The sequence below is a fragment of the Leptidea sinapis genome, chromosome 25, assembly GCF_905404315.1.
Source record: "Leptidea sinapis chromosome 25, ilLepSina1.1, whole genome shotgun sequence".
NCBI classification, from domain to species: Eukaryota; Metazoa; Arthropoda; class Insecta; order Lepidoptera; family Pieridae; genus Leptidea; species Leptidea sinapis.
In genome coordinates, this window is record NC_066289.1 from 965672 (window position 1) to 993219 (window position 27548).

At 37.0% G+C, this 27548-nt stretch overlaps 1 protein-coding gene across 2 annotated transcripts in view; it reads right to left on the reverse strand.

The window, feature by feature from the left end:
* Nucleotides 1-27548, reverse strand: part of LOC126972231 (D-beta-hydroxybutyrate dehydrogenase, mitochondrial) — an 86533-nt gene that overhangs the window by 30185 nt on the left and 28800 nt on the right. For both annotated transcript variants that reach the window (XM_050818876.1, XM_050818877.1), the window contains exon 3: nucleotides 27057-27236. In XM_050818876.1, coding sequence (XP_050674833.1) covers nucleotides 27057-27236 — 180 coding nt within the window. The remainder of the gene's footprint in view (nucleotides 1-27056; nucleotides 27237-27548) is intronic.

Below are 27548 nucleotides of genomic sequence, written 5' to 3' on the forward strand. Positions count from 1 at the left end.
CAAACTTCCATCTTCTATTTCAACCCCTCCAAGTCTTTATATCTCGATTTAGTCTGTCCCTGTACTGAATTTCATCAAAATCGGTTCTGTGGTTTAGCGTGAAAGCGTAACAAACAAACTTACATTCACATTTATAATATTAGTAGGGATACACACTAGTCGTTTTATTTTACATTTCTTTTTATAACCGAGATCAAGTAATCGTGGTTATCAAGTCGTGTGTATATATTTGTCAATTAGATTCTGTAATCTACCAGTAAATGATTGTATTATAATTTAAATAAAACACTTTTAAATGATTAAAACGCGCTTAATTGTAACTGTTTTTACATTAGATTTTTGCGTAAAAGTTACATTCTATTTTTGTTAACCCGACGTTTCAAGACCTTTTCAGATCTCGTTTTCAAGGGGACATTTTAAATGCTTGCTTCTTTGACAGTAACGTGTGGAATCCAAAGGAGAGTCTCCGCAGATTATACTTGCTTGCCCAGAGTTTTTAAAAAAGGCTGGAAAAAATATTCTCACAGTTAAGACATCCTTCATCACAACAACACGTCCTCGCATACCACTGAGTTATCGATTGAGTTTTTGATGACGGATCCATTATACGTTTCAGAATTTGCAACTTGTGATTTTTTTAATTCCGATAAATAAATATAAGCTAAGAGGTTGTCGATTTACAAGAATAGGCTTTGAATGCGACCAAGAGAACAACTGCTTTATGCAATGGTTCCAAAAAATACAAAAGTTTGAATGATGTTTATTCATGTACGTCGCTCACCGCCAATTAAGACACACCGGTGTTTTGGTGTCTGTAAAAACCTTATGGCCGCCCGTATATCGTATGACGCGATACCTATAATCTATCCTAATTAATCCCGCTGAACCTTGTGTAAAAGCTTAAAAATATAGTGTGATTCTACTTAAAACATAATAAATTGTGTGACTATTGTTCACTGTTACAGTGAAATTTAGCAGGCCTGCAATATTGAAGGAAAATCACGTGTACGTCAAATACCTCAAGAAGAAACGTGACGTGAGTCCCTTAATTTTCCTACTATAATAAAGCCTATTATTTCATTCTTCTGGTAGTGCTCGGACAGCTATATTCCAATGTGTGTAATTTTTGTATGAAATAATATGGGTTTTTGATTTTAGAAGCAAATACCGTAGTGTGGATCTGAGCTGAATTAGCTTCTAATTAATATACAGTCCATTAATACTAAAATTATTACAATATAAAATAGCTCATTAAAGATCCCCCTTCGCCAAAAAAATTCATATAATTGCCACTATCATTATTTTTTTTTGTGTCCTTCATAGGTATACCAATCACCAAGGCAAATTATCAATCATATTTATTGTCCTTGAATGAATGAATACACTTAATGAATGAACGATGATGTGTGTTTCAATGAAGAACTTTATGAGATCGTGAAAGAATATAGTTTGAAATGCAATAAATATATCAAAAACATAATATGTGTCAAACATTATAAAAATATAATGTTATCATTGCTTTATAATAAATTAAATATATGTTGATGAAATAATTTCTGAAAGAAATTCTTCCTAAACTAATTTCAATAAAATCAATAAATACTGTTTACAAATTTGTAAGAAGTTTTCACTTCTGACGTGCAGTCCTATGAGTAATATTTTTAATAACTTATAATTAAGTAACTTATTTTCATATTGTCGATATCTTCAACATATTGATGATCTATCTCACTATACATTGTTTTTTTAATCTTAGACGGATAAGACACCGTTTAAATGAGACCTCCCAGCCGGATTGATCTATCCAAAATGCCAGCAATCATCGTAACATGTCAACAATTTTACACATAGCCTTAACGTATTATATACCTAAACTATCGTCATGAATCACTATGTATATTAGCGAAAAATCGCATTTAAATTAGTTCAGTAGTTTTATCGCAAACAGCCTGAGAGACAGATGCAACGGTGGACTTTTTGCTTTAATAATAATTTGAGTGACGGATACAAGTAGAATAGACGAAGGAAGAAATTATTATAATTGTCTCCTTATTGCTAATACGGACGTTACAATTCATTCATTTCCGAAAGTAAAGAAAAACCTCAGGCAATAAAAATTTTAAAGGAAATAATAAAATCAGAATACAAGAGCCTTCTTCCTATGTCTCCAGAGGTGAAACGTGATTTTTTCTAGAAGCTCTTAAAGCTATCGCTTTTCCTCGTAATCATTTAGTCCCTTTAAGAATATCTATAATAACATGGTAAGTACCAAGCTTAATATTGTAAAGGTTACAGATGTGCACAGGGAATTGAATGAAATAAATTACCTTATTTTATTTATTTTTATTGAAGTGAAAACTTCTATAGAATCGTGTTGATTTTAAACTCGATGAAATGAAAAAGCGAGACAGTAAAAAGAGACAGACACATAAATTCATAATATGTCGTGGGAACATGAGATAGGAAGTATTATACAATGTTTTAATACCAGGCGATCATAGTTGAAGAAGAGATTATCTTATCCATGACGCGGTATACCTTAATATATTCTGCCGTCATGCGCACGACGTATTACTACAGAGACACCAGGAGAACATAAGTATGGTAGCCGTGATAGTAATGTCTTTCATAGCGGTCGAAATCATGTGTCACCTTAGTAGCATGTACTCAGAACTTCATATGTAGTTTAAAGGTTTAATGTAAATTTTGCATCGGATACAGCGATTCTGTTGATTGAGTTTTTGGACGCCAAATTTAATTTGAAAATCTGCTGCAGTCGCACTGTATCAGCAACAACATCAAAAACAGTAATTGGCGCAGTATGTCAAAGATATATGGACTATATTATGACCAAAGTATTTATTTCATACTTTAGTTACCATAAACGTCTTGTATCATATATCGAAAATGTAAGCTTCGCGTATGAATTAATCTATGTAATACGTACGAATAAAATATAACATAATTATAAACTTTGTATCACTATGATCATTACTAAAAGCTACAATTATCCTCTTCCCGAATACATTCGTCTCATTATCTCGAAGCCAAAATTTTTGAAGGTTTCCCTTCTACCACGTGCGAATTGCACTCATGTTTTTTTATATTTATACTAATAATCATTTACAGATGGAAACTAAAGCTAATATAGTCCCGCAAAACTGTTTGGACAGTTTGTCTGCAGGATCAAGTCTCTTTGATGCATATGATACAATACATTGATGCATATATGAACATTGATTTATTTAATTTTATGGCAGTGTTAACATTAAATATTTCTTAAGTTTAGTATAATTCAAATTCAAATATTTTTATTCAAAATAGGTTTCAAAATCACTTATTGAACGTCAAAAACTACCATCCATTCAAAAGAGACTGCCTCAGACCTGAGAAGAATGGGCGCAAGAAACTCAGCGGGCTTTTTTTAAATATAATAATATGGATTACAATGTGATATCGTACAATTAACATTCATAATAAAAGAGCCTGAGGCTGTTTGCTTTATTCCCAGTCCGTGGTGTCATTAAGAAAATCGTTTATGCTATAGTAACCTTTCCCACACAAACGTTTTTTAACAATTCTTTTAAATTTCGTAACACATTTGTTTTGTACATTTTCTGGGATCATATTGTAGAATATAAACGTATGTCTACTGTGGTTTAGTTTTCAATTTTTTGTAACTAGTTTCCAGTCGCAATGTCAAGCTGTTTAATGATTACGGAAGGCTTTTATTCAATCTTCTATTTCTATCACCGTAGTAGTCATAAATTCTAGATACCTCGAACTTAACTTAGTTATTGTGCATGTTTGGAGGTGGGTTATGTTCTTCATTGCCATGATTGTTAATGTCTGATAGGTACTTATGCTTTAAGCTTACTGGAAATACTTTACAAATTTTAAATAATTTTCTGTAATCATTTTTACAGTGATTTTTAACTTTTTCCGAAGAGCTGTTTAACCTGATTCCTGCCGCCGAATTCCACCTTCGCACGACACGCCACAAGTTTGGATATCATCCCCACCATCTGGATGTGTGGCGGTCCTCCACAGTGCGGTTTTCAAGTAGCTTTCTTCCGCGTACTACAACGCTGTGAAATGAGCTTCCTTGTGCGGTGTTTCCGGGACGATACGACATGGGTACCTTCAAAAAAAGCGCGTACACCGTCCTCAAAGGCCGGCAACACTCTTGTGATTCCTCGGGTGTTGCAAGAGAATGTGGGCGGCGGTGATCACTTAACACCAGGTGACCCGTACGCTCGTTTGTCCTCCTATTCCATAAAAAAAATCATATTTGAAGTGACTCGAGACTATCTATTATATACTCATTCTGTTATTTTAGGGCTTTTAAAACTTAGCAAACTATTAAATATAAAATACTTACTAAATTATCACTTAAAATCTTAAGCAAAAAAGATGCGATTATTACTGTTATTTAGCACACTAATGTTACGCATTTAATCTTTTTTTATTGTTTAACTTACGTAACATCTTTAATTAATTGATAATAAATTTTAATCGGTACAATGTATCTTATTCGTAAATCCGCAGAAAAAAGTAGCCATCGTTAAGTCACGTAGCGATAAAGTAATTATAATGGAGTGGTTCAAAAATAAGATAAGTCTTTCGTATGTTCACGAGAAATTTAATCAGACTCTTGTTATTTGTATGAGTTCTTAAATGTCATTGCTTGTGGCGGGGTCATAGAGCGGGTCGTTCCCATTAATAAAATAAAGTTGAGGGTAGCGATGATGGACATCTATAGTATAACTTAATTCATTCATAGTATGTGGATATTGATAATTTTGAATTTGAGATTTGCAAATCTTTGATGCATCACTTTACATAGATTGTCATTTAAATAATCATAAAACGGTGAAGCTGTTAGGCTTCAACAATAAAATTATGGTATTTATTCAGCACTTGGGGTATTGACACACACTTCTTCTTGTTAAAATTATAAACAAATTAAATTATTTATTATGTCATTGTGACAGTATGTATCTCTGTGCTTCGCCAAGCTACCACACGTTTTTGTCATTTAGGCTTTCATTCACAGTGTTATAAGTCTTTTTAATTAAAATATTCTTGATTACGGATTTAATTAATTAAGGGGCAATTCTTGCAGGCAAATCGGTATTTTATTATAAATGCGAACACCCATTCACACAAAAGAAAAATATACTCTTTGAACAATTTATGTGTGTGTCTTGCGTTGAATATATGAATGTCACTTCTATGTTCAAACAAATTTAAATTCTGACGCACATGCATTACATTGGCATAAATATATTGAGACGCAACCGTTAAAATATCTACGTCTTTAAAAACTCTCTAAGGTAAAAACTCATTCACATTCTAAATATAAATTTAAATTAAATTAAGAATTAATACTTCTTAGACAAGACTTGGGCTTTCGGAACAACTATTTTATGTCAGTGCTCAACTTTTCACGCACCAATTAAAGTTGTCGAGAGTCTCACAATATAACTGCAGTTATTTTCAATATAAGAAAACAGATAAATTAACGTGAAAACCGAAAATATTACCGCTGGATATTTGTGTACATTTACGAGGTATTCGCGGTTGCTGCGAGGAAACTGTAACATTTATTGACTCCGTGACCGTGAACGTTTCCGTGTAGCCATTACACAGCGAATATGTGTGTAATACGAGTGTCAGTGGTGCAAAAATATTATATGTTACAACTTAAGACTAAAAAAAATACGGGTTCCAACCCGGGAAGTATAAGTAAGAATATTTCGACAAAAGTGTGTGGTGGGGTCCAGAGTTAGATAGGCTGCGCTGCAAAGTAAGGAAGCTGTTCAACAGAGCCAAAAATACCCGGGCACCAGACGACTGGGATGCATACAAACAGGCCCAATATCGTTTCAAGAGGCGCATCCGCGAAAGGAAGAGAAAAAGCTGGAGACGCTTCTGTACTAACATTGAATCCACAAACCAAGCGTCTAAAGTAAAAAACATCCTTTCACGTGACCCAGAGCGTAATCTAGGTTGCTTGAAAAAATCTGACGGCACATACACCAAATCCGACCCAGAGACCTGCGAACTTCTTCTGCTAACTCACTTCCCTGGATGCCGCATCACCAACAACCAGACGTGGGAGGAAGTGGCGTCGCAGAGCAACACACCGGATCAAACGGATTGGACCACAGCTCACAGGGTGGTAGACAAAGACAAGGTAATGTGGGCAATTAACAGCTTTCTTCCATTTAAATCAGGAGGCCTGGACGGGATCTTCCCAGGACTGCTACAATGGAACGGTATGGGGCCGCTAGCAGCGCATCTAACTGCTATAGTGGAGGGAGGTAAAAGTGGTATTTATCCCTAAAAAAGTGATTACACAAATCCCAAATCGTACAGGCCAATCAGTCTCACATCATTTTTGTTGAAGACTCTAGAGAGACTCTGCGATAGGGATATTAGGGAAAATGCCCTCATACAAAAACCGCTACATGACAACCAACACGCCTATACTCAGGGCAGATCAACCGAATCCGCACTCTATTGCGTAACATCTCTCGCAATGAAAGGATTATCACGTAAACAATCAACCTTAGGTGCTTTTATTGATATCGAAGGCGCCTTCGACAAAACCTCTTTCACTAGCATAGGCCGAGCGCTAGCCGCTCATGATGTAGATCCTACAATTGCCGGGTGGATAGACAGCATGTTGAGGCATAGGGCGATACGATTCACTGTGAACACCAGTACTAGATGTGTGGTAGCAACGGGCTGCCCACAAGGAGGGGTACTCACGCCGCTGCTCTGGAACCTTGTGGTAGATGAGCTCATCACAAGGCTAAATAAAAAGAAACTGTACACGGTGGGCTATGCTAACGACCTCGCCATTCTAATAACAGGACCAGTCGAGAGCGTCTTATGTAGCCTCATGTGATCTGCTTTTAAGATTTTGGAAGAATGGTGCGCGCAACACAAACTCACAGCTAATCCGTCAAAGACGGAACTAATACTATTCACTAAGAAACGCAGCCTTGGTAATCTAACATTACCAAAGCTGTTCAACACCGAACTAAGCCTTACTAAAGAAGTTAAATACCTGGGGGTTATACTGGATAGTAAGTTGCTTTGGAACAAACACCTTGAAAACAAGCTGGAAAAAGCATGCATCATCTTTTGGCAGTGCAGAAGACTCATAGGCAGAACCTGGGGCCTTGCTCCAAAGATAAGCAGATGGCTCTATACAGCAGTCATCAGACCAATTATCTCCTACGGAGCAATAGCGTGGTGTCCCAGGACAGGGCTTGTGACAGTACAAACCAAGCTGCAGCGTTTCCAGCGGCTGGCCTGCAGAGCCATAACAGGATGCATGCGCACCACGCCTTCCTCGGCCCTTGAAACTATTCTAGGGCTAACACCACTCGACATACACTTTCAACAAGAAGCAACAATGGCGACTCTACGTCTAAAGCTGTTGGGTGTATGAAAGAATGAAGACGGCCTAACAGATAAGCTCTGGAATAGGGTAACAAAGGATTATCCACTCTGTGAGGCACCATGTGATAAGATACCTAAAACAAATACCTTCCATAAAAACTATCACATACAGCTTTATGAGAAAGATGCTGACCAGTCAGGTGTAAACGAATTAAGAATTTACACAGACGGCTCGAAAATGGCTACTGGAACTGGTGCCGGCATATTCTCACAGGAACTAAACATACACATTTCCATACCCTTGAGCACACACAGCTCCATCTTCCAATGTGAGTGCGTAGCCATCAAGGAAGCCGCCAGCGCTATATTAAGAAGAAAGGTACATGGCCACAACATCAGATTTCTTTCTGACAGTATGGCGGTACTAACAGCGCTGAAGGGTACCACACACAACTCAGCACTAATACACGAATGTCACCAAACCCTGGGGCAAGTTGCCTCTTAGAACCAGGTAACTCTGCAATGGATCAAGGGACATAGTGGTTCGTTGGGTAATGATGCAGCGGATGAGCTTGCAAGGCGGGCATCGGCAAACATAGTGTCTGGTCCATTGCCACTTCTGCCACTGCCCTTCAGCCAAATGCGCTCATGGATACGCTCTCTCACCAACGACCTACACAACACCCGATGGATGAATGTCTCAAGCTGTAGACAGTCGAAGGTGGCGATACCTGCACTATCGCCCAAACTGACACGTAGACTTATGAGCCTCAACAGACATGACATCCGTATAATGGTGGGCACCCTAACGGGTCACACATCACTAGACAAACACCTTTTCACAATCGGCGTAACGGACAGTCCTAAGTGCAGAGGTTGTCTGACCGAAGACGAAACGGTCGCTCACGTAATCCTGGAATGTGCGGGGGTGGCCAACCAACGGGCAAAAACCTTAACCAATACGAGGTCGCTCCAAGAAGTCTGTGAACACCTCAGGAATGTTCTGAACTTCTGGAAGGAGCTGGGCTGGTTGGAGTAACCGGCCATTACTGCACGCAAAATGGACCCATGCTAGTGGTTTAATTGCAGAAACAGGAGCCCCTATACCATACCATACCATACCAGTGGTCCAATGAACGTATGATCATTAAATTGAAATAGCCGAACTATAATTTCAACGACTGTCTTACTCATTTTGGATCAGGCCACGTGTCCTGATGCAAGTTTAACATTTTATACCCATCCCAATAAAATTGCTCAACGCCGCTAAAGAAGTTTTCACTTCAAAAACAATAGAACAGATACTTGAATCAAGAAAGTAAGGCAAGTGGGTAATAGGAAGCTTAATTCAGTCATAGGAGTCGAATGGAAAACAAACAAGAACCGAAAATAAAGAAAAGTGTAAACTAACTTAGAAATACACTATTGTTTCCAAGTCCTCTGAGAACAAGATTCAGAAATTATAAACGAGCATTTGTATTAGCCGTGACAAGACCAATATGTAGTACAAAGATACTCTTTATCACGAAGACCGGGAGATGTGAGGTAGAAATACAAAGGTATGTTATGGTGAGGTCAGCAGAGAAAAAGCTCAGAATAATTTGGACATAGAATGTTATAGAACGAAAGATTCGAATCTAAAAATATAAACACGTCCCGAAACACGAACTCCGACAGATTGACCGCTACAAAAAGCGCCCTCGAGATTTGGTGCTGAAGACTACTACTGGGAATAATTTGGATAGCAAATAAAGACGATTTAATAGAAAAGCAAACTTAAATGAAAATAATTTTCAATAAGTTGAAATAAGGATAAGATTGATTAACCAAAAAAAATGTATTTTATTGAAAAAACGTGAGGTCCTTGATGTAAATCTTATAATTTTTTTGTTGATAGATATTAGTAGTAGCAGTCATTTTGAATATATCTTGAAAAGGACCCCACGATTTTTTATAAATAAGTTTGAAATCACGTTTAACGGTTGAGTTAGGTACAAAAAACATTTATTACCTATCTAGTAAAAGCTGCTTCGTTTCGTTTGGTAATGTTTGTAAGGCTAAGGCCCGGTATCCACCAAAGCGGAGAGAAGAGGAAATATTTTAATAACCAATCAGATTTCATTATTTTCACATCTCCTCTCCGCTTAGCTTCGGTGGAAATGGATCAAGCGGAGAGGAAGGATGTGTGTCGGAGATGCGTGTGGCGTAGATGCGTGTGGCATAGATGCGTGTGGCGTATATGCGTGGGGCGTAGATGCGTGTGGCATAGATGCGCGTAGCGGAGATGCGTATGGAGTGGCGGGCGGCGACTGCGGCGCCCGCCCACTGCACGCTCCTTTCCCCGCTTCCTTCTCCCCGCACCTCGCACTGCCGAAAGCATTGTAGAGCCCAAATCTTCTCTCCGCTTTGGTGGAAGTAATATGACAGCTTCGTGGCTCGTTTCCTCTCCTCTCCGCTTTGGTGGATACCTAACGCTGGGCTGATCTAAATAAAAATGGCACTGAAAGTTCAATCGATGAGTGCTCTTGCGATTCAATCAACTGACAGAAATGGGACAGAACCGTGAAAAGAGTTGCCATCAGAAAGGACAACCCTGAACCCTAAACGACTTAATAGAGTAATTTAACTTTCATACCAGCAGAAAATATGTTCGAGGATACTTAAAAGTTAGTTTATTCATATTAAATTAAAAATAAGGTTATGTAATTCAGATAGTTTCATTTAAAATACTCTCGGTAACCGGCGTTATAACTTGAAGGGCCTGCTAGGCTTGAAGAATCGAGGTCAAGCTTCGCGATGTGAGAGTTGATTGACATTAAAAACCTATTTAATGCTAACGTTGATCCATGTTAAGTTCGTATTTTCCAATAATTTTCCTTCAGTTACGCAAAACTAATGATAAATACATTTATCAACGTTTAAGTTCTAATTTTACAGACCGAAAACCTATAGTTTTTATAATTTTTCCTCTTATTCAAATATCTGCCAGTATAAAGTCGGTTCAACGAGCTTGTCTGCGGCCACAAGACCTGCTCTTTTCCACTTTTCTTAACAAGATGGATCTGTCTATGTTATCAGGGTTTCTGCGTGACACATAGCTGAAAAACTGTAGATTTTCCCTTTAACTCTAGAGTTAATATGGTAGTCAACCCATCTTCTTTTCAACTTTTTCAATGTGAAAGTTAGTCCAAAAATCTGTCCAGCTAATACGTAGCATTTATAGCCAGTACCACACCCATGCACATCAGCACTCTTCAAAGACCAAATTTTTGCGTCATCCAGCCGTTCACAGAGCACTGGGTCCCCGACAATTCGAGCTGCTCTGCGTTGCACGCGGTCAAATGGATCGAGCTGATACTGGGGTGCGCCAGGCCAGAGATGACAGCACTACTCCATGTGTGGCCGGACCTGCGCTTTGTTGAGCGCTAGAATGTGAGCTGGCTTGAAGCATTGCCGTGCTCTATTAAAGACCCCCAGCTTCTTCGAAGCCAATTTGGCTTTGTCTTCCAGATGGCCATGGAATTGGCAATCGCTCGAGATTTCGAGACCCAGTATTCGAGATATAGGCGAGATAGAAAATGTATAATACCAAGATACGCACATGTCCGACCTTTTTTTATCCTTAGATATCTTTCAATATCTTTGCTAAGCAAGTTATCTACCGCTATTTGTGATGAGTGAGTGTAGTCCAACTCCCATTCTATTTCTGATACTCTTATTCAGTTTATGCGCCAGTCATGGCTTTCGTCTTCATTCCTTTTTATGAACCCCATCCTCCACCCATAATATTATATCATTTAATTCAATTTAAATTTTGTCCGAGGATTCTCCGGGTGTATTTGATGGTAGGTGCCCTTTGCCCTACTATGCTGTTCTTCTATTTGATAATTGTTTCTACCACGCCTAATACAAATGAAAGAGCATATTTTTTCGCTTTCGTTTAGTCACCTGGTAAGCAATTCCAAATTTACTTCGAAAAATTAAGGTGAAATGAACAACCCTGTGCTATTTCCGGGATGATACGTCATCATATCTACAAAAAATCGCGTTACTCATCTAAAACGCTGATGTGATTCTAGTATTGCGGAAGTGGATGCAGCAGGGTGCTGATCCAGTCAATATGCAGAGGTTGATACAATCGCAGTCAGACTTATAATCATTTAATACCCGAACCTTCAACATCGCAGTACGGGTGACGTTGATTACTTAGCAGCAGGTGTGATTATACACTAGCATATACTCCAAATTCTATAAAAACCCTAGAACGCCCAACAACTTTGAGTCAACGCAAAAAATTGACATAATTGGGTACTTAATAATTAATTTTATCCATAACATAGCATGCTCTAGTCGAGTCGTAACCTGTCTGTTGTTAATGTTGCCATATTAGTTAACTCGTAGATCCCCCACATAATATGCAACAATAACGCGACCCTAGTTTACCTTCATTCATTCATATAATCCTCTGTCACAAAGATTTCCCATAAGGTTCCCGCTCGAGTTACTTTTTCTCTTCAATTTATTTGTCTTTATCGTCCGGAAAAGCTTAGTGTTATTGATGCACTAGATATTTTTACATATTTAAACCTCAAATTTAATCCATTTGTTGTGGTTAAATTGGGTTAAATTGGGGCATTGTAAATAGAATAGAGTAATTAAATAGTGTTTTACTAATTTAAATGGAGGGCAAAGGAGCAAACGGGCCACACCAACACCAAAATGGTCACCGTTCCCGGCCATTTAGGATGGTATATGCATGTGTCCTTCTGAATGTAACATAATTCTAGAACATGTAACATAATTCTAGAAAACCCGCGCAAGGAGAGTTAATCCTAAATTTCAATTCGAGCAGCTCTGTGTGGCACGTTAGCAGCGGGATATTAGTGCTGATGAAGTAAAAGATGGGTTTGCTGTATATAACTTAATTTATTTCTCAGCCCGGATACGTTTACACAGGACACAGATCGTATGTAGAAGCACAACAAGATTGCTTCAATTGTAACAGTAAAATAAACAAAATTAAAAGAAAAATATACTTGTGTTGCCAGTTATTTCTGGAAAAAGTCGGAGCCGTTGCGACTTCTATGACGGTTGCTGCATTTCCGACAATACATAGCTTCTTGTTTTTTAAATGAGTCCAATCGCCATAAAAATCCAATTTTTTGGCCCAGCATGTATGTGTTCAGTGCGGTCAGTCAGAATCAGAAGTATTTGAAAATGAATTATTAAACTGAAATCACATTGGTAGGTGGCGGGCGAATGTCGAACCTGAGACTGCGTGGGGAGTCGACGGTTTTACCTATTACACTACTGACGCTTCATTTGAAATAACATAACTATTGGTTTACAGAGCAGTAACGTTGGATACAAAATTACTGCTCTGAATGTTCACCTGTTGAACGTGTTACATTATAAATAAACTTTATAAATAGATGACATATCAATCTATAAACTCAGCTGCTTATTAGCCGGGCTAGATGCTACTTTCTCACAATGAATATTGCAACAAAGCATTGAAAATTTTATTTTCAATATTCATTACTTGGAATGTACATTCATTAATACATCGCATAAATGTAAATTTAAAAATTTGGCAGTTTGGTTAAAAACACGGTCCGGAGTAATCGTAGAGCTACTTTCTATGGTAGTTTACGCACATCCGTCATCCGATTTCTTTCTGTCAACCGTTGATCTCCATTTAGGAGAAGATTTTAATATTAACAGACCGAAGTAGTCGTAGTTTTATTTGTATGAATGGTCGCGCACTGCGTCCGAACCGAATCCCAAATTCCGAGCTGCGTTCGTTTACAGAGGCAGCGAGGTGGTGATTGTAAAAAGCTCGTAGCTAGCAGAAAGAATTGCCAGAAGTTGACGCTGATTATAAGGATTCATGATCAACGGAATGATTTGCTGTGGCCCCGCGTAAAATTCCGTATGCCAAAAAGTGGCCTGAATTGCTTGAATTTAGATCAGAGACCGGACTAGTGCGTAAGTAATCCGAATTTTGTTGTGAAAATTGTGCCGATATTTTAGCTTTACCCTTATCAATTATATTCACCTTGTCTGGTAATCGTTACGGAAAACTGGACAACGAAACTAGATCGTTAACTACAGGCCTATATCAATCCTCAACTCGATGAGTAAAGGAAAACAGGTGGATGTCATCTATACGGATTTTGAAAAGGCTTTTGATCGCGTGGATCACATTATTCTGCAAAAAAAGTTATATGCGCTTGGTATAAGAGATGATTTACATAGATGGCTTTGCTCCTACATAACAAACAGAAGACAGGCTGTAGTTCTGGGTGGTGCCAAAAGTGATTTCATATATGCGTTATCTGGAGTTCCACAGGGGTCTATTTTAGGATCACTGCTGTATAACGCATACTTATTTGACATATTTACCTGTTTTAAACACGCACGTTTCTTCATGTATGCAGATGATACAAAAATTTACTATGCCATTGATTCAACTGCAGACTGTCATTTCATACAAAAGGATTTGAATAATCTGGCAGTATATTACACCGAGAATCGCATATGTATAAATGGCAGCAAATGCCAAAAAATAACATTCACGAGGCAAACTGTCCGATTAAATTTACGTACAAGATAGGTGACTCCTCAATAAAATAAGTAAAGTCACATCGGGATCTGGGTATTACACTGGACTTTTAACTTACTATGTCTGAACACTTTGAAATTATAACTAATGGAGCTCTTAAACGACTCAGATTTATCAAACGTACATGTAGATCTTTTACAAATATAACATGCATGAAAACTCTGTACTCAACATACGTAAGGAGTATCCTTGATTATGCGTCATGTTTCTGATCACCTCACTATTCAGAACAAATAAACAAAATTGAGTCTATACAGAAGAAGTTTGTTAGATTCTTGTGTTTCAAGGATTACTCTCATTTCGACACCTATGACGATGTCTGTGTAATGGAATCCCTGTTTATACGGCGGAAAAAAAGCGATTTACTTAGCGAGTTAGTTAATGTAAATCAATTTAAATATTTAGGCCATTTTGTTACCAGCACTCTGAGTGATGATGATGATATAGAGAGAGAGAGAGAAGAAATTTATCAGTTAGGGCGAACATGATAATAAGAAGACTTCAGAACTGCAGTAGGAATGTCAAAAAGCTACTGTTCACCACCTACTGTCATTCCTTTTATACAAGTAACTTGTGGGTGAAGTATATACGTAAAACTATGAACATTTTTAGAGTGCAATATAATAATGCTTTTAGGATGTTCTTGGGATTACCACGTTTTTGTAGTGCATCTCATATGTTTGCCTTATACAGAGTAGATGATTTTTATGCTATTCTGAGGAAAAATATTTTTTCAATTAGGGATAGAATTACTAAAAATGAAAATAGTATATTAAGAGTCTTAAATAATGTACATAATGTTATTAATAGAAAATGGAATATTATTCTTCAATCTAAAAGTAAATCCTTGTAATATTACTAATCCTAGAAAAAGTTAATACTAACAATATTGCCCATATATATGGGCAATGCTGCTTGAAATAAATAAATTTATTATATTATTATTATATTACAAATGACATCCAAAATAATTCTAAAGGAATCAATTTTCTAGAATTTAATGCCTTTTGTCGGATTCTTAGTCCATCTCGGGGTTAACGCGGATGATGTCGAGCCAAACAATAATAAATATGTTTGACATTTATCGGAATATACATCATATTATCTATTTCCGTCAATCGCTGAGTTTTATGTCAACAATACGTAAATATTGACGGAAAATGTGCTAAAGGAAAATTTCGATACGGAAAAGCCTCTTGGCGAGTTAGACTTGAACTTGTCAGGGAGAATAAATATAACTGTTTGCAAAAGTAAAGTGTACCATTAAAGTTATTATTGACTTGTAGAATTGTTATTACGTCTTAATATCGTAGTTAGAAAAAAGTGTGGGAGTGAAATAAATATTATAGGCAGTGAGTCATGACTTCGCCGTGAGTCGCATTTTCAGATAGCTTTCTACGAACTTTATGTACGAAATATCAAAGTAAACAACATAATAATATTATGGCATGTTGTTAGTATTGCTTATTTCTTAAAAACAGTTTGTCACTTTGAACCGTAGGAATTTTTCAAACAAAGCCCAAATTATTCAATACTCACTTCACAATAATACACTTGTAAATAGTGACTCCATTCCTCGTCATAATTTATTATTTCAAGATTCTTTAAGATCTTTGTCTGAGGCTCTTTCACGCCTAAACTAAAGATCGTATCGACATAACTACCGCCATTCGATGCGAAATTTGTCCTAGATGGTCTATGGCTACTTTTTTTACTTTTGGAATTCCAATATTCCTTCATTAATTTATTTCCTCTTGATATTCGACCAGCGAAGCGGGAGGGAACGGGTAGTGTTATATATATTATAGGCGATGTGATTTGAGAACTTCGTCAGAATTGATATTTAATTAGATAAAGTATTAAAGAGAACTCGTTATCTTAATCTTACAAGGTTTTGCTTACGGCTTTCTTTTTCATATTTTGTTTGTGATCGAATTAATTAATTAATTTTATTTTAATTTACTATAGGAGGCCAAACGAGCGTACGGGTCACCTGTTGTTAAGTGATCACCGCCGCCCACAATCTCTTGCAACACCAGAGGAATGACTGGAGCGTTGCCGGCCTTTAAGGAAGGTTTATACGCGCTTTTTTTGAAAGTACCCATGTCGTATCGTCCCGGAAACACCGCAGAAGGAAGTTCATTCCACAGCTTTGAAGTACGTGGAAGAATGCTCCTTGAAAACCGCACTGTGTAAGACCGCCACACATCCAGATGGTGGGGATGATATCCTAACTTGTGGCGTGTCGTGCGAAGGTGGAATTTGGCGGCAGGAATCAGGTTAAACAGCTCTTCGGAACACTCCCCGTGATAAATGCGGTAGAAGACACACAATGAAGCGACGTCTCTACGCAACGCCAAGTGATCCAGCCGTTTACAGAGCACTGGGTCCTCGACAATTCGAGCTGCTCTGCGTTGCACGCGGTCAAATGGATCGAGCTGATACTGGGGTGCGCCAGACCAGAGATGACAGCAATACTCCATGAGTGGCCGGACCTGCGCTTTGTAGAGCGCTAGAATGTGGGCCGGCTTGAAGTATTGTCGTGCTCTATTAATGACGCCCAGTTTCTTCGAAGCCAATTTGGCTTTGCCCTCTAGATGGCCATGAAATTGGCCATGGCTCGAGATTTCGGGACCCAGTATTACGATACTAGGCGAGGCTTTAAGGGAAGTGCTGTCGAAGAGCGGTGATACGACAATTGGGGTTTGTTTAGTGGTAAACGCGCAAATTTGAGAAGACACACGCTTCTCCCGGCACTGGTCGACGATTTCCCGAGAGAGACGTTGATGATGCCGTGTATACGGCATCATCAGTGCTGTCGTCTGCATAGCAATGTATGTTGGAGGTGTCCAACATATCATTGATATGCAGAAGAAATAGCGTGGGAGATAGCACACAGATTTGGGGCACTCCAGCATTCACGGGCTTCGGGTTCGAGCAATAACCGTCGAAAACGACCTGTATGATGCGCCCAGTGAGGAAGCTGGAGGTCCACTTGCACAAGCTCTCGAACTCTCGAATAGTATCACAAACACACAATGATAGATACAAGTTCTAATGATCCAAGCGGAAACGAAACCGCAACTCGTTGCTGTATATAAAAGGTATTTATTTTCTCAAAATTGATTCATTTAGAATTCGTTTTAATGTCGTTTCTAATATACTAGATACTACTACCGCTTCGAAAACAAATGGCGCTCTGAGAGAGAAGAAGCGGCGCAAGAAACTCTCCCAGGATTCTTTTTTTTGCGCTATTTTTATTAAAATATACAATAATCTACTGTCATTGTCATTGCTATAATTATAATCTAGTTCCAGGCTGTCTGATCACTTAAATATTCAGCTGTGGAGTAGTAGGATTTACGACAGAGATATTTATCAATAAAACATTGCTATAATTATAATCTAGTTCCAGGCTGTCTGATCACTTAAATATTCAGCTGTGGAGTAGTAAGATTAACGACAGAGATATTTTTCAATAAAATATTTAAAAATATTTATAGATAATGCCTGAACGGCAATGGTAATCCAAAATGGATTTCAATGACTTCAACTGATAATCCAAAATATCATTACTTTTATTCAATATTTTTAGTTTCCTGAAAGGTCAATAAAGTACCTACATAGGAGTATAAAATGCGGCGTCATTGCTACGTCAATCATCTAATACAAATAGCGTGAACGGATTAAGCTTAATGTATAATAACAGCTCAATAAGATGATCTCATTGTGAATGTCCTATGAATTCGTGAGTTATGTAAATTCGCTCATAGCTCTGGCGGGTATTGTTCCTCCCACGGGATGGCGTGACCTTTAAAGATGCGGCACTATCGCTTACTCACCAATACAGACGAGCAACGCCCACTCCACTTCTTGACTTCTTTGCCCTAACTTGGCTTCATCGCCATCGGATTTTATCTATTCCTCCTTAACTTGTTATAATCGTGATATAAAAATCAGGAAAGTTTGCATAGAATCACGCTTGAGTCACACAGAATTGTCATATCGCTCCATTCCTAATCTATGGTATCATTAAGAAAGTAATTTATGTTATAGCACCCTATACTAAGTCTGGCCATAAATACTGTAACAGTTAAAAATAAACAAAATACTTCATTTGAATTAGGAATCTGTCATTTTATTCTATTTTTATTGCCAATATTTGTTTTGTATGAATATATATTTTGTATTGGAGAATTTATTGACTCGTGGTTTGACAGTTCTGCTGTGAAACAATTTTACGAAATAATTTTTGATGTGATGAAATATTATTGACGAATTCATAAAAAATCAGTATTTTATTTATTACAGAACAACGTCTGTCGGGTCTGCTAGTTTTATATATTTAGTTTTATGGCCATTTAACAATAGGTTAGGTTAGGTGGTTTATACAAAATAAACGCGCGACTTAAGGTACAATATGTGAAACTAGTAGTCTTAATGCATGCCTTGTGCAGCGTTACATAATCTTCAGCACGTGCTCTTAGCTTGAACTGGCATATGCAGTGTGATGAGGGGATTACTGTGACCTAAGTTAGTGATTCTGTTATAATGAACATTTCGGTCCGGACACCCGGTCAGAGTAATAGCTCATTGTTACACCCACTGCTGTTTCTATGGCTAGAGTCCAAATGTGTGGGAACTGTATGGGAGAATGCGTATAAAGGAATATTTGTCTTAAAAATATAAAAATAACTTGCTATTAGCTTCTATCTTTATACCCCTATGTACATGTTATGTTTCCTGTATGAAAATTGTCTTTTTTGTTTGTTTCATTAAAGTATAAGAAATTGTTATACATTTTGCAGCATTAATACGAGTGCAATTGGACAGAGCTCCTGAAAAATGTTCCAAGTTACAAACATCCCATTTTAAGAAATTCGTGTTTAAAGTTTAATAAATATTAGTGTATTCCATACAAGTTACTAAGTCATGATGTCATTTAAAGAGTGACAGTAGCTGCCATTTTTTGTCAGTCCGTGAATTACAGTTGTGTTCTTAACTCAATTTCGACATGATTGTGGATTGGAATGTTTTCTGGAATTACGTCCAATTATAAGTAAATTTCTACTTTTTAATGAACAGGAGGACAAACGAACGTACGGGTAACCTAAAGTTAAGTGATCACCGCCACATCTTCTTGCAACACCAGAGCAAAGGCAAAACGAGACTGCATAAAATATTCTCTTCACAAATTTAACATAATTTATTACACAGTTTGGTCTAAAGTTTTGTATTCTAGTATATTTTGCATTAGTAAAAAACTTGTTGATCCTTTTTAAGTATCCATGGGAACTTATAACTGCGCGAAACAAGGAAGAACTTCTTCAAGGCAACTTTAATAAGACCAATTGAGCAAGTCAGTCTACACAGTCGACTGGAGCCGAATTTACCGTAGAGCGTTACATAGGCGGGTGTGACGGCTCAGTCTCATTCAAGGCCATAATAAAGTTCTCAGAGAGCCAGAAGAAGTTTTTTTTTATGGAATAGGAGGCCAAACGAGCGTACGGGTCACCTGGTGTTAAGTGATCACCGCCGCCCACATTCTCTTGCAACACCAGAGGAATAACAAGAGTGTTGCCGGCCTTTAAGGAAGGTGTACGCGCTTTTTTTTTACCCTCATATTAGTGCAAATACACTGGTGTTTTATACCCTTTCTTAAAAAAATAAGTGCAACAATAATAGTTTCTTCAGACACTTAAACTAATTTCTAATAAAAATAATTTGTAAATAAAAACATAAGGTTGATATTGGGACAACTCCTGAGAATGTAGGAGAAAAATGGGTTTTATTTTTAACTCTGCGTAATTGAGGTGTTATCACGAATCAACCAAAAATATTAATATTGTAATCAATGAATTGATATAAATAGCTTAAGATTTTTTTTTTAAATCATTGCGAATATATTCTAGATTCATTTTAAATGTTGGTACTTTTACGCAGTTCTGGTACATCTTTTAAATGATAGAAGAAATAATTGTCAGTCAAGGAAACTGGACTGTCCAAACTTGTTTATATTTTTGTTTGTAAAATTGTTTATTAAACATTTGTACATTGTTCCAAGAATTGACATGTTTATAGCCTGATTTACTTTGAATTAGCAAAATGATGAAAGTTTTAATTTGATTTTCTCAGAAAAACTTACAACAGACATTACGTTTTTCTAACAAATCTTTCATTGTTTCAATATTTATTCTGGCCAGCAGATGTTAAACTTGAATTTTTCATATTTTTTATACAAATTAAGAAATGTACTCCATTTCTTACGGACACGGACGAATAAAAAATGAAAGACTACGCGCCGTGATATTAGCAAGTGAAGCACAGTTATGCTAGTGTGTGTGCGGTTACGGGGGATACTAGTTACACAATTATTTCTCCCTTAACTAATCATATATGGCCACAAATACTTGTATAGTATCGTTTTTACACTTTTTCACGACGCACGTCGGCACTTTTAAGTTATTTTATGGAGGCGCAAACGGATCTGTCACAGATGACGACAATTCTCATAATGGCCGCCTATCGGCCTGTAGTAGTATAAGTGTGTGCGTGGGGCTATTGTATTTACACGTTAATCGGCTTATTTTGGTGCTACACTGTTATGTAAGGTGACACGGAGTCCTTATTTTTTTACTAGTCCGTGTGGAGTAATTGTTATTTTTTCCAAAGTTTGTAGTTCCTTCATTGGCTACCAGGCCTGCTGAAACTAAGACGGTATCATACAATACTCTTAATGTTAATTAACTCGCTGAGTCAGCTGCTTTTGATAGCAGCATTTGGTTAAGTTTTTTGCAAGTACATTTTATTTAAATAGTAATGCTTTTTAGTAAGTCGGTTCATGCTATCAGCCAATAAAAAAAAATTCACGGGGCATTGGTTTTTTATTATTCCCAATTTATCATACGTCTGCAAAATAATAAAGATGTAGCTGCAGCACGACTAGCCTATAAAATTCAATTTAAAATGTTCATATTTCAACATATTTTCGTGTTTTTTCTATGCTGTATAATTCTTTTTTCTGTATTATGCTATATGGTGGGAGCTTACCAGTGGGAGGCTCCTTTGCACAGGATGCCGGCTAGATTATAGGTACCACAACGGTGCCTATTTCTGCCGTGAAGCAGTAATGTGTAAGTATTACTGTGTTTCGGTCTGAAGGGCGCCGTAGCTCGTGAAATTACTGGGCAAATGAGACTTAATATAACGTCAGCTCGTCTTGTCCCTTATTTTCATACAAAAAAATGGTTTATTTTGTTATATCATCTTTTCATATTGAAATTCACAAAGCGATTACATAATTTTAGAAGACAGGAAAGCGGTATTCCCCTGGCCCCTGACACTAACTAGCAAATAGAACGGAGTAGAGATACTGTTTCTAAAAACAAGACAACTTAAATAGACACGCCTTTAATTTGTTACAATTCCAGACTGGTACTGCTGAATAATGATTTAGAAATTAAAATATTTAAATAAATAATAATAACATGTTATTTATCACTAGCTGACTCGGCAAACGTCGTATTACCATATAAATCATTAAAAAAAAATGGAATTTTTTGTAGGGTACAAAAATAGATGTTGGCCGATTCTCAGACCTACCCTATACGCACACAAAATTTCATACAAATTGGTTCAGCCGTTTCGGAGGAGTTTGGTAACAATGAGCGACATGATAATTTTATATATTAGATTTTCAAATTAGTTAAAAACGTATTTCCGTATTAATTAAGTTTAATTAAGATCCATTGAAATGGATTTTAGAAGCACAGGTAGGCGCGTTGACTCTTATGGTGCCCCACGACACCATGGTGGGGGGTTCAAACAATGTATTTTTGGTTTTTGTATTCAAACAAACAAAAATATTTTTATTTCGTAGGTAAATTGCATTACACTTGAAATATGACATGTTTTTCTTACAGGCAGGCGTTTGGTTGGCAGATTTCCTTAGAGAAGAACGAGCAAGAAACTCTAAGGTTGCTCTTTTCAAAACAGAATGGTATTACAGATTCTTATTTTCAATTTAATTTTACAAATCATTACAATATATGCAAAGTGATGCAACAAAATACACGAACGTCAATTACTAAATGCCTTGCACGAGTAAGTAAAAAGAATGTAAATTAATAAGTAAAAATATAGCTTTCAAGTTAGTTTGTTTGTCGTTTTATAAAGTAGCAACGCTGTTTCATTCCTCTGGGGTAACAAGAGAATACTCGCTGCAGTGATCATAAAAATAAAAATATTCAATTATCTATATATATATATATATAAAAAAAGAGAATGCATGTTTGTATGTTCCCTAATAACTCCTAAACTATTCGACCGACCTCAATGAAATCTATTGTATTAGATTCGTTGTAGCTCAAGGAAGGTTTTCATATATAATTTATATGGCAAAACAACGTTTGCCAGGTCAGCTAGTATGATATATCTACGAGATGCTTTTTATACACATTATTTGATAACCGGAGTAGGGTAATGGTAGGAGGCAATTCCTTCAGACTAGAAAGAAGATGCAAGAAAAATAACAATAATACACTGTGCCAGTGAACCCTTTATTTTCCGCCCATCTCACCTATAAGAAGAGAAAGACGTAGCGTGTAATCCTTTTTGTTAACGTACGCTTTTCGTACGTGAAAAAACCATAGATCATTTAAACAGACTATATAGACTATGACAGCTGGAAAAATGACAAAAATATTTGAATTTGCAAATAATCTCTATTTTGAGCACTGACCTCTACTAAATACCACTGCACTGGCGGCTGTCAAAATGCTTTTGTGCCTTATGTTTGATAATCGCCATTTTGACGCTGTCTGCGAGAGTCTGCGGTACTTAAACTAAAATTGTGTACTTTATTAAGTTGAATCTTGAAGTAAAAATAACACTAAAAACGAATGAAATTAATTTAAAATGCAAAAATACTTCAGAGTATTGTACGTTTCTTCGCAGCCATTTGTATTATACGCCACAATTAGTTCTCTGGTCGCTCGCGAGTGGCGCTCCATATAGGCACAAAAATTTGCTGGCAAACATATGGAACAACCTGTCCAGTGTCGTGGTATTTATACAGGTCAGTGATTTTAAGCAATTCACGCACACTACCACAAAGTGTCATACAAATCGCGAGTGTAAGACGTAGCTTGTAACGCACACTAAACTTATATTCCTGACCTGTTTTCATCGGTTATCTAATTGCAAGAGACTCTATCTAGACGAATTATCTATGGAAACAACATTAAAATATTACTTATCGAAATTTATGAAAGGTATTCAAAGTAACTTTTTCTGTTATACCTAAATAAATTTAAGATCTTTGCTCTTCAACTGAAGTTGATAATAAATAAGATTCATATACATACAGGTGTCTAGTAATGACATGAAAAAGTCTATAAAAGTAGAGAATGATTTGTGATGTCGGCCTCGCGGGTACACTCAACGATCCGTCGTATCTTCATTCACGTCATGGAGAGTGAACATAATTCATATTCATATCATTTTGTATAATGGATTATAAAGAATATTTTCGCATAAATACTATCAAGTCTTGAATTATAGTCAATTTGGTAGTCAATAGGGTTGGAAAAGGACGGAGGAGGTTATGTATTTTAGTTAGTTTCTTACTGTACTCTGCGGTTTTGTACTAAAAAGAAGTGATTGATGGATAATTGTGAAACTGTCAAGGTGTTACAATTATTACAAGTGAAATTTTTATAATTCAACTTCATCTGTAGATTATAACAGTGGGAGGCACCTTTCCACAGGATGCCACAGAATTATGGGTACTACAACGTCGCCTATTTCTGCCGTGAAGCAGTCATGTATAAGCATTACCGTGTTTCGGTCTGAAGGGCGCCGTAGCTAGTAAAATTACTGGGCAAATGAGACTTAACATCTTATGTCTCAAGGTGACGAGCGCAATTGTAGTGCCGCTCAGACAGTTTGGGTTTTTTCAAGAATCCTGAGCGTCACTGCATTGTAATTGGCAGGGCGTATCAATTACCATCAGCTGAACGTCCTGCTCGTCTCGTCCCTTACTGCCATAAAAAAAAGCGTGGACCTAAATAGTTTATATTAATAAATCAATATTCCATGATATTATTTTTGAACAAATTGTAGCAAATCTTGTAGCCGCGCTCACTGACTTATAAATAATAAAATAATACAGAATACCACCACGTAGTGAAATAAAATTATACAATCAGTCTTCAATGTTTACAGATTCATCATTTTACAAAATATTATTAAGTGATGGCATACTACTATGCCTCACTATAAAATGACTACAGTCTTAAAAGTGGGAAGCCTCTTGAAAATAAAGCTCCAAAAGACTTAGATTATATTAGATCTTAAATGATCTTTACTCCGTCCATATCTAACAAGTGGGAGTCTCCTTTGCATACGATGCCGGCTAGATTATGGGTACCACAATTTCGCCTATGATTCGGTTTGAAGGGCGCCGTAGCTAGTGACATTACTGCGCAAATTAGACTTAACATCTTATATCTCAAGGTAACGAGCGGCATTTTTTTTATGAAAATTAGGAATGGGACGAGCAGGGAGTTCAGCTGATGATAATTGATACGCTCTGCCCATTAGAATGCAGTGCCGCTCAGAATTATTGAAAAACCCAAAAATGCTGAGCGGCACTACAAGTGCCTTAGTTTCGTCGGGCTAAGGTTCGAGTCTCGTCAGGAGACGCCTGGCGGCTGTGAGCTCTAAAGTTTATAGCCTCCACGGCCCCCATTATTTGTCCCTGGAAAAGCTTATTTTGCTACCGGCATAGAGATTTTTTTAAGCTGGTAGTGGATATGACTTCGACATAATATTGCCTCTTCCATCGCGGCCTAAACACGTAAACGTATTTTTCCTCTGGAAAGAGTTACAGGCTTTCTTGTGATCTGTTTATCACATTATTAAATAAATTTTCAAATACGACTGTAAGTTCCAGAGATCATTCCAGATTTACATAAGTAAACATATAGATTTATATGAATATAGGTAGTGACTAGCCGTTCCCGCCCGCTGCGCTGGGCGAATTTTAAAAGTAAATTATACAATAAAAAATAAACCATCTAGGATAAATTTCGCATCAAATGGCTGTAGTTTCATGTTAATACGATCAGCGGTTTAGGCGTGAAAGAGCCTCAAACAAAGACTAATTTAATTATATATATATATATATATATATATATATATATATATAGATTTGTAAAAAATAACATCCAGCTTCAAAGTTAAACCTCCCACTAGACGTGGTTGCTGTGACAGTTCGAAAGGCATTAGTATACCTCTGGAGATACGTTTAACGTTTAGATAAAGTTCACGTGATAAGTGTGTAACTCACATTTTATTGTTCTCTTTAATGCTAAAATGAAACGCACTAAGTCATTTAAGTCAAATAATAAACATTATTTAGTATTTTCTTTGATTAACGTGAGTGTTACACATTTAAATAGAACACTTTTAGGACTAGGGGTCTCGAGGGCCCTGAAAACGAGATCTGGGAAGATCTTGAAACGTCGGGTTAACTAAAATAATAATAAAAATGTAACTATTACGCAAAATTCTAATGTAAAAACACAACTACAATTACACGCGTTTTATTACTTTAAAAGTACTACTTTACCAGTGGGAGGGTCCTATGCACAGGAAGCCAGCTAAATTATGGGTACCACAACGGCGCCTATTTCAGCCGTGAAGCAGTAATGTGTAAACATTTACTGTGTTTCGGTCTGAAGGGCGCCGTAGTAGTAAAATTACTGAGCAAATTAGACCTAACATCTTGTCTCAAGGTGACTATTGTAATTGTCGTGCCGCTCAGAATTATTGGGTTTTTCAAGAATCCTAAGCGGCACTGCATTCTAATGGGTAGGGCGTTTCAATAAGCATTAGCTGAACGTCCTGCTCGTCTCGTCCTTTATTTTCATAAAAAAAGTGTTTTATTTGAAGTAGGCATGTGTATCTGATCTTTGAGCCAACCGCTTATCAAGAACCTTTCGGTATATTAATCGAGGTTCTTCGCTCTATAAGACCGCCGTAAGGACTATCCGTGTTATGATTGTCCAGTCAACGACTCATCTGTCGGTTATCTCGTTAGTTAAGTCAAAGTACTTGCTGACCTTGTCCTTCTCAGCTGACATTATCCTATAAGGTCTAATACACGTACTTTTGAATAGGCAACAACATCCTATTTCCAATGGTTTAGATATTTATATTACGATCCGTCAGCGACTTCGCTCAGATTAAACATGATTTTGTTCCTAATTTCATCCCTTTTAAATTTTTCGCACCGAGTTCTTAAATGTTTTCTAAAATCTAACTTACTTCTTGTAACATGAGCTATCAGTAAAAGCGGTATGAACAGATTGTCAGACAATAAATACCTGTTATTTCGATATCACAAACACAAACATCAAAATAAACAAAAGTGAGAATGTGTATGTTATCAGCTTTCGCATAATACCTACACTTGGATTATATTTTTTCTTAACTTTAAACTTCCTTCTTAAAAACTCTTCATCTTTAAATCATCGTGAAATATCTATTCTTTCATTTAATCCTTCAACCTTTGAAATAGATAGAAATCATTGGGGACTATGAAGTAGCCAAGTGTCGGTGAACCTGTGAGCCGTCATCTACATGGAACAAAATAATTATTACTTTTTGCCTTGCCATTTCTCACTAATTTCATCCCGCAGTTAAATTACTTAAGTGTTGGAGATGATGGTCTCTTCCAGGTTATAAGACTGTTCTTTTAAAACTATATAAATACATAATGATATATAAATAATATGAATAATATTCTAGACGGAACTAACATGTTATAAATTTCGAACCAACGATGTCAAACTTTAGTAACGGGAAGAGTGAACGTTTCCGTCTTAGTTTAAAAATCTCTCCAGAACTTGAACTCAAATAAAAATTGGATCGACGCCGGTTAATCATAACGCTATAATGTCATATAGAAAGTAGTAATCCCTGAGAAGATATAGGTAAATATAATAATTACCTGTAAGTTGTGGTAGAACCACAGGGCTCCAGTGATGGAGATCGCGAACCACAGGAACAATGTGAAAACTGATATTTGGCTGATGTGGAGGGCGTTCAGTAGCGTTGACAACACCACCGCCAGAGCGTGGCACAACACGATCGGCAGGGCACATCTATCTATGATATCCCATGGCACTTCCTGTAAAAACATTGTTAATTAAACTTCAGGAAGTTTCGGACAGAAAGTCTTAAATTCAGGACAAAAAACTAAATAAAACTGAGACATCTCAACAGCCAATGAAACTCCTAAGATCCACTTCAATGTTGTCATGGGAGACTTCAACGCAAAACTGGGCAAAAGTAGCAGCGTTGAGTTGAGAGTGGAGTAATTTGGTTATGGAAATCGGAACGGTCGAGGCCAGATGCTGGCTGACTTCATAGAGAAGGAGGATCTCTATATGATGAAATCCTTCTTCATGAAGCCGGAACATCGCAAATGGACTTGGATTAG